Consider the following 9,492-nt stretch of genomic DNA (forward strand, 5'->3'; position numbering starts at 1 on the left):
AAAAAAAAAAAAAAAAGAAAGTAGAACACAGACATAGAGATGTTTGGGTGTGGCCTTTGGTTATAAAATGAAAGTTTGATTCTCACCTATATGATCCACACTGTATGATTTTTGAAGTCATTTACAAACAACTATAAGTGTTAAATCAGAACATATCACTTGGATCTAAAGTGGAAAAAAATACCTCTTAGTTCAATCCAAAGAGAATTAGCTGGTATTCACAGTTGTATATTACTTCAGAAAAGAGAAATATGAATTTGGGAACTACATTTGCTCTTAGATAGTTCAAAATATATTGTAGCATATGCACTACACATAAGTGATTTGCAAGTGTAAGTGTAATTCACAAAATTGCCTAATTCCTTCTCAGTCAGTTTTCTCCCAGGTTTATGTGTTGGGAACATCGCAATGATATAATATCTCCTTTTATTTATTTTTTTATTTTTTTTTACCATGTTTGGTACCATGTCGTAAAAATAATATGAAACTATAACTTTCATATTGAAATATTATATTATCCACCATTATAGATTTGCTGAACTAAGGTAAATGCCTCACTAACATTCAAGAGTAGATATGATGCACATACACTAAGTCTAATTTTTACCATTAGATCTGTACTGTAAGATCATTGAGGAATAAATGAAAATTATAATATATGTACATCGATAAACATACAGCTTGGCAGTTTGCCCCTTAGTATAAATTAGCTGTTATTATATAGTATAAATTAGCTGTTAATATTATTAAATTATACATATTATATAATAGTAAATATCTGTTTAAATGAGTTCTTTGCCATAAAGCAACACATTAAGAACTGCAACATAAGAACAAGAATCTGTTGCTTAAGAATTGAAGGAAATAAAGAATAGGCATTTAGCTATATAGTTTACCAAATGATTTTCATTTCATTACAATATTTGTAAATCTTTCATTTTATAGTTAGTATTTTGTGTTTCCTTCATAGATTATTGTTTGAAAATCAACGTAGTTTTTCCAAATTCTGGAAAGTTAATCTACTCTGGGGAGTACAAAATTCTTTAAAGATTTATTTCTATGTATATCTCAAAGATTAATTACTCTGGAACTTCTGTTTTTACCTGTGAACATTTATCCCCATTCCAAATTAACCTTTCTCCAGTCATATGTATAATTGTTTAGAGGGCAAGAATATATAGTTAATGATTTGAGAACAAATGTGCCACAGTCTCTGTTGTACAGTGATTTTCAGTATAAATGTTTAAATGTCTGAGTAAAAAGATTACATTTCTTTGGAATTCAATTAGATAAAATAGTAACATTTTTCAAGAGGTCATGAAGTTAGGCTAATTTTTCTGATAGTCATGCCTTAGGTTGATTTGGGATATATAAGATGAAATTAGTTTACACTAAAATTAGATTTGGTGTGGAGAGAGAATAAATGTATATAGTTCCTTAGATTACAGTGCCTAGAAATGTAGACAAGTGTGCTATTTTTCTTCCACAAAGAGATTTGCCAGTTTCCTCAAATATTTTTCCCCTATTGGCTTAAGTAGTACAGAAGGCATGTATTTGAAACTTAGAAATTGAGTTGAGACCTCAAAGCTCAGTTCAGTTAAGAGTTTCATGTCCTGGAGCGATGCTGCCACCAGAGTCAACATCATAATCACAAATGGCATTCTCATGGAAATCAGATCACTTGGTGTGGATATATGGAAAAGAAACAAAGCGGCTGTATAACATAGTAGACCACATGATAAAATCACACACCAACAAAAAGAAATTGTGTTTCCACAGCATGAAAATGATATATGGCCACCAGCTGGAAAGGAACGAAAACGTTCAATAACCAAAAATCCCAAAATTGGAGGTTTGCCTCTGATTCCTATACAGCATGAGACAAATGCAACCCTGGCCCGGAGAAATATCGAGGTAGGTTAATATTTTGTTTGTTTTATATTCAATTATAGAATGTATTTTCCTATGTCATAATGTGATTAGGTCATTAATTCCCTTCAAGAGCACAACAATAATCACTTTGAAAAGCATGGTAATAATCACATACAGCAAGAAAACAGTATGAATGACTCTATACCTTTTATTTTAATGTCATTGACCACCCAATCACATATGCACAATACTACTTATTTTCTTACCTCTAAAGTAGCCAGTTTTAAAAATACGCCTATAGAAATTCCAGTGGTAAAATCACAATCTCAAATTCATTTTACAAACTTACTTACAACACCCTCAGAGTAAGCCCGTGGTAGACTATGTCTGGAGCCATGGTAACTAAACTTTCTAGTAATATAATCACGTTCCAGTGCTTTGGGAGCTGATGGGGTGTCTCAGTTAATTTAAGGACCTGCAAGATGACCCCTGAGAATCAAGAAAGAAGATTTGGCGTCTTTCAGGAAAGCTACTGTGTGTTTTCCTTCTCACCTTGAGGTGTGGGAGAACATAAACAGCATTGATCTTGACGTGAAATTTGGCCTTTTCAGCAAAGAACATAGGCTGTTTACTCTCAAAACTCGTTAGCCACTTTGGGACCAACACATATTTCAGTGTCTTAATTGAGTCCCTGAAAGCAAAAGAAAAGCATTTAGAAGGTGTTGTTTTGGGATTAAGCTGTTTGAATTTTTTGCTTTTCAAGCCTAGTTATTCTGCCCTGATATAATCAAAGTAAAGAATAAGTCTCCAAGAAATCATGACCTTGTCATTTCTTCCATTCTATACCATCAGTTTTTCTCGGTAATAAACTACACTGCAGAGTTCCTTATCTAATCAAGAATCTTAAAATTCTAAGAGTTACATTTCCCAGGAACCAGGACAGGGGAAACAGGCTGAACAGATGAAACTAACATAGGGGAGAGATATGCTCTACAGTAACTCCAGCTTCTTTTGACATTGCCTTTGGATCAATTATCGAGCAAAGCAAAATAAATTATTAGGATCAAAATAGATAACCAGTATCCACTATAGATAATGATTGACTGTATAATAGTTTCTTAGCTTTATCCCAAATCCACACTTTCAGAGACAATTTTTTAACATATTTAAGATAGGAAAACTGATGAACTGAAGCTATGAAGTGTTACAAACTGTTAAAAGAATTACATGCATTATCAATTGCTGGAAAATTTATATGAGTCTTTAAAACAAGCTCTTTTGTAAGATTAGTAAATATAAGGCAGTTTGGTGATTTGATACATTTGGCAAAGACATTTTTAAAATGCTCTAATGTTGGAAAAACATAATGAAAGTTACTTTATAAGGTAATAAAATAAATTTTAAAAAATTCGTATAAACCATTAAAATATTTGCTATAGAATTAGATTCATATAAAAATTTAGAAAATACATTTACAAAATGACCATTTTTGATCCTTTGTTTTAAAAATGAAAGTGAGTTAAAATATTAAGTAGAATGTGTTAATAAAAATGGATTTATTAAAGAATTGTTTTTCACAGAAGTTGTTTGCAGATTCATAAATTTTGTGGATTAGCCTGGCTTTCATTCAGTCCTATTGAAAGTCATATGTAGGTAGGGAAGGCTTCATGGAGGAAGTGACTTCTAAAGTTAATTGGGAAAATTAGTAGTGAGCCAGCTGAATATGCCAAATGGTTGGCAGAGGAACTCACATGTGAAGAGACAAACAGAATGCTTAAGAATGCACCAACTAGATACCATATACTACCTGTGGGCCTCCTACTGAGTCCCCATAAAATCATGGATATCTTACTTTAACTCCATTGCTCTAAGCTGCTTTATCTGTAAGCATACAGGTGGGTTTAATAAAAGCCGCAGCCTTGTTATGGTGCTGTTGTGATGATTAAATGACATTGTACGTGAGAGTTTTTTAGAATAATGACTAGCATATAGTTAACATATATTGAAAGAAAATATTGAGGAGCTTGGAAGATGATATGGAATAATTCATTACCTTTTTTCAAAATTGCTATTTTAAGAGCAATAGCTGTAAAACAAAAATAATGAGCAAAGAATGATGATTCCGTGAAGCAGAAAATAGTGGCATAGAATCCCACCCATAAACCTCTCTCTTTGCTGTTAATATCCTGAGCACAGTTTGATGTGGTAGGAAGAAGCACATTGGTTTCAGAAATGCTAACCTGGGGTCCCCTTGCAAGCTCTCACTTATGCGACCTTGGGCAAATTGTTTTCTTTGAGTTTCTATTTCTGCATCTTAAGAGATAGACAATTTAAACTATGAATAATACAAAGTTTAAAGCATTAAAAGTGTTGTGATGATTAAATTTATTGATATAATTTTATATTTTATAACATGAAGATTATCAAGTAATACAGTGAGTTTGGTAATGAAGGCCAATTAAGAGGTTTCTAATATACTCTGTACATATTGGTCATATTACTTTTTGGTGTCCTGAGACTTCCATAACCATTGGCTTGCCTCTTTAGATTTAATGGAAAATATGAAGGCACAGGCTAAGCCCATGTGAGTGATCTGCTGTGAGAACCCATTCATTATACCTTTCTCTAGCTATGATAAGTAAAAACTGCTTTCTCTGCCACTGAGAGAGACAGATTGTTTTAGATTGTTATTTCCATTCAAACAACTGATTTTCCCTAAGCACCCTGTGACATAAACTCGCATTGCCTGTAGCAAGCCATCTCTTGCTCTTCCGCTTCAGACCTTATCTTTCTCTCTTTTCAAATTGTTAATGCCTAATCTCTTAAGGACGGTACAGTATATAAACTATAACCTTCTTTCCCCATTATCTATGCAATTGGCTTGCTTTCTGTGAGACATTCAAGGCAACCTGGCACACCATATTTTTCATGCAAAGCTTTTCCTCACTCTCCCATCCCCTAACTCTTCACAGTCCACTTTTATCCCATCTCCCCACCTTCATTTAAGGTTATATTATTTAGGCTAATATTATAGCTATGTTAGTCTGTTCTCTCATTGCTATAAAGAAATGTCTGAGATTGGGTAATTTATAGAGAAAACATGTTTATTTAGCTCATGGTTCCACAGGAAGCGTGGTGGCATCTGCATGGCTTCTAGGGAAGCCTTAGGAAACCTAGAATCATACCAGAAGGCAAAGGGAAGCAGGAACGTCTTACATGGGTGGAGCAGAAGCAAGAGAGAGAGAGGAAAGATGCTATACACTTTTAAACAATCAGATCTCAAGATAACTCAGGAGAACAGCACAGAGGGGATGGTAGTAAACCACTCATGAAATCCAGCCCCCTGATTCAGTCACCTCCTACCAGGCCCCACCTGCAACACTGGATTACATTTGAATATGAGATTTGGGTGGGGATACAGATCCAATCCATATCAGTAGTGTACTTGAAATTTCAGTATTATATCTGTTATTACTTGGCCCCTAAATTCTGTATCTAAGAGAGCCCGAAGTCTTTATGGTGATGGTTGAAAGATAATGAGAACTGTTACTCCGATATGTGTAAAACCACTCTTTATTTATCCTTAATTTTTCCCAAGTAATAAATGCCAAGTGAAACTTTTTAACAAGATTAATGTTTGTTTATAAACGCTGTCTTGCTTTTTTTACTTCATTTGTGATAAAATACATATATCATGAAATTTTCCATTTTATTTAAAAATACAATTCAGTAGCATTGGTTGTATTTACATTGTTCTTCAACCACCATGATTCATTTTCTTAGTATTTTAACATATTCTAATAAAACTTTGGAATTTAACTGGATATTAAATATTTCTTCCTATAAATGACAGAGTAGGAGAAATATATTTAGCTTAAGATGTGTTATCATAATCTTACCCGAAAATTCCAAATTTCAAAATTATTTGTATATTATATTCATGAAAATATTTTTATTCCACTTGAAATATCTGCTATAATTTTATGTTTGGATCAACTGGAATTAAGGAAAATATAACAGTGTTGTACACTTGAAACTCTTTAAACTTTTCTTCATTTAGTCATTCAAAAAATGTTTATTGATCATTTCCTATGTGTGTACAATGTTCCCACTAAAGTGAACTAATTAAAAGGAAAAAACAAAAACCTTTCTTGACACATCTAAGCAGGAGTGAGTTAGAAGAGGCAAGTTTGAAGTGAGATTCAATTTGAATAACCTGAAAGACATCTTTGAAGTGGTATGTTGAATACATATTAAAATGAATTTCTATGGATTGCATTTCACAGAAGTTCCTCAACTTATGATTGGGTTATATCTCAATAAACCCACCATAAAGTGAAAATACCTAAAATCAAAAATGTGTTAAATACACCTCACCTATGGAATGTTATAGTTTAGCCTAGGCTACCTTAAAAGTGCTCAGAATACTTACATTAGCCTCCAGCTGGGCAGAAGCATCTGGCAGCACAGCATGCCGTATCAGTTACTCACCCTCATGAGTGCATGCCTGACTGGCAGGTGCAGCTCGCTGCCACTGGTCAGCGTCACAAGTGAGTGTCCTACTGTATATCTCTAACCAGGGAAAAGATCAAAATTCATAATGTGAAGTATGGTTTCTATGTAATACATATTTGTTTTGCACCATTGTAAAGTCAAAAAATCATCTCGAAGCATTGTAAGCCAGGGACTGTCTGTGGTTGATTTTGTAGCTCTATGATTAGTATATAAATTTGGACATGCTACTTGTATCAAAGTCAAGTTAGGACCCAAGTCATAGAAATGAGCTCTTTTATAGGAAGCATCAACTTTTATGGGGATTGTACTTTCTAAACCTAAATTCTGCCACATCTTGCTTCCCTGTGAGACATTTATTTTATTTTTAGAGTGCAAGAGCAGAACTTGAAAGGCTGCGGCTCAGCGAAAAGCGTGATAAAGAGGCCGTGGACTCGAGCTTAAAGGAGAGAGCTTCCATCGTGGCCCACTGCCTGGAGCACAAGGACGATAAACTTCGAAGTCGAACCCGAAAACATCGGAGTTTCAACTGCCTGGAGGACACAGAGCCTGAAGCCCCACTTGGACAACAGAAAGGCCATAAAGGCCTGAAAACACTGAGGAAGGCTGATGACAGGAACAGCAAAGCTACTTTGGACTCTGATCATAAGTTACCATCAAGGGTAATTGAAGAACTTAGTGTGGTTTTACAGCGGTCAAGAACCCTTCCAAAAGAATTACAGGATGAGCAGATTTTGCCCTAAGAAATAAAATGAATTGGCTCCCCAGATTATTTTTTTAATAATGTATGCAATATTTGTGTGTAAATCCAAGACTGAACTGTAAGATAATTCATGAGAATTTGCCTATTGATAGGCAAATTTGTCTATATATACTTAGGCATCTAGGAGCATTTAAAAATATGTATATATGTGATTAAGTGTAAGATTAACTTTATTTTGGTCTGAACAAAGCTTGTAAAGATAAATTGTATTAACTTTGTGTAAGAAGACATTGGGTTACTTAGGTTGTCAGCCCTTTTAAAGTAGTTATCTGTTAAGTGGTATAATTTATGAGCAGAAATCTCAAACTGTACTGTATTGTATAAAATGCTGTGTTTAAATGAAGCCTAAGAAACTATCTGTAACATATTTTGCACTTTGAGAAACTTTGTATATTAAATTACCATATGTTTTTAGGTTTACAGAGGGTATACCTTAGGGAAAAGAAAGGGAAGTAAATTGAAAAGGGAAGAATTTGTTGTAGTGGCTGCCTAAAATACACTGGGGTTTTTAAAAGAAACAAAGTGTTAAATGTCCTACAAAACAAGGAATTGACCTAAGATTCATTCTAGTTCACTAATGACCAGAACTTGTCAATGAGAACCCACTTGTTAAGAAAAAAGTCCAGTGTTTATTTCCCCAGAGTAATATTCGGCCAGCAGATGTGAATAATAGCACTAGCCACTCTTTCAATATTTATGGTGTTAGAGAACCAGCCACAGTATAGATTCACTACATTTGAGCTCATTGTTGGTGGCTGCTAAGAGGAAACTTACACTGCATTGGAGAGGTTGTGGACACAGGACCTGGCCTGGATGCTGATTTGATTGTACTGTCATTGTATGCAAGCATTTTTTTTTTTTTTTTTAATTTCTGACTATACTTTTGGTACGAACAAAATTCATCACCACAGGGTCATGTTGTTTCATTTGATTTTTAGAAATTGTTTTTTTAAATTATTAAGTAACGTTGTAATGTTTTTCTCTGAATTGTTAGAATTAACTGGAAAAATACAATATATGGTCACTATGGAGCCAGGGGTAGCTGGTGGTTTACTCTACCTTTGGGAGATACCTGTTCACATTTAATCTAGTTTTTTTGTTTTATTTTGTTTTGTTTTTTAAGTATAGGAGTGGTCTCCACCCTGTACTTATGAATAAGAACAAAGTCCTCTCTATTTTTGTTTCCACATAAAGACCAGCTACTGAATTGATGATTCTCCTGACAGACAATACTATCTAATCATAGTTCATGTTAGGGGAAGCATTTTTCATGAGTTTCTTTCAAATTGGAATACATTTGTTGAGTTTTGATGTTAAAAATTATGTAGCTAAGCTTTTTTTTTTAGCATGTCTTCATTTTTTCATCTGTATTCAAAGGCCCATACTTCAGTCAGTCCAATCATAGTACAGTGATGTGGTGGTGAATGCTATGAATTTCTTCATTGTAAAAAACAGAGCATTTGTATTTTGGAGTGATAAAATAATTCACTATGGGTATGACATATTTATTCTTTAAATCAAACTAAATTAGAATTTTAAAGAAGCCCAAAACTGCAGGACAGTTTATGAAATAGGTGGCACTATTAGGGAAACTTCCTTTAAAGCAAGATATTATGTTATTTAGAAAGAAAAACTAATCTTAAACATGCTATTTCTAATATTTATATTTTTATGAAATAAAGAGGTATGTGGAAATTAATATTTGGTGATGTTGGACAATGGAAAAATACCTAGAGTTTTCACCTGCCTTATCTGAATTTTTCTTGAAACTTGAGCTTAAAATCTGATAGCTGTTTCCCTTCCTATTCTGAACAATTGTCTCCATTTTTCAAGTGTAAGATAAGGGCTAATGATGACATCTCATACATTTTGAGTAAAAGTTAAATTATTTTACAAGTCTATTTGAATGTGACTTTATTTTCAGAAGTTGAAGGTTGTTATGAAATAGGTCAAATAGATTTTCTTTTCTTTTTTTAAAAAAATTGAATTTAATATGCACTTGAAACTGGCTGTATTGTTTTTACGAACACATCAATATAAGGGTTTCATTGATTTAAAGGCTCACTTGCTGAGAGCTAGGAACATTACAGTCTCTTTGGCCTGTATTGATGAGGCTGCTGACCAGCCGCATCCCTACAAGATGCATAGTACAAACCCTGGTTTATGGGCATTTCTGCCAGCCTTACTACACCAGGAGAATGCCAAGGGCCTGGAGTAGTGCCTGGACACCTCAGCAGTGCCACCTGGTCATTCATGAGCAGCCCCTCATGTTCAGTCGGCCACCCAGCTGGGTGGCCACGAACAGTCGGCCACCCAGGCCACTTCAGCTGCATCACTGTAGGAAG

General features: G+C 34.1%; 1 protein-coding gene across 5 annotated transcripts in view; it reads left to right on the forward strand.

Annotated features, from left to right (window-relative positions):
• The window catches only part of ARAP2 (ArfGAP with RhoGAP domain, ankyrin repeat and PH domain 2), a 190,165-nt gene extending 181,117 nt beyond the window's left edge, over positions 1-9,048 (forward strand). For all 5 annotated transcript variants that reach the window (XM_017527308.2, XM_017527306.2, XM_017527305.2 and 2 more), the window contains 2 exons: positions 1,780-1,914; positions 6,756-9,048. In XM_017527308.2, the coding sequence (XP_017382797.1) occupies positions 1,780-1,914; positions 6,756-7,127 (507 nt within the window). In that variant the 3' untranslated portion in view covers positions 7,128-9,048. The remainder of the gene's footprint in view (positions 1-1,779; positions 1,915-6,755) is intronic.
• The last annotated feature ends 444 nt before the right edge of the window (positions 9,049-9,492 follow it).

Source organism: Cebus imitator, unplaced genomic scaffold, assembly GCF_001604975.1.
Source record: "Cebus imitator isolate Cc_AM_T3 unplaced genomic scaffold, Cebus_imitator-1.0 Scaffold47, whole genome shotgun sequence".
Classification (NCBI taxonomy): domain Eukaryota; kingdom Metazoa; phylum Chordata; class Mammalia; order Primates; family Cebidae; genus Cebus; species Cebus imitator.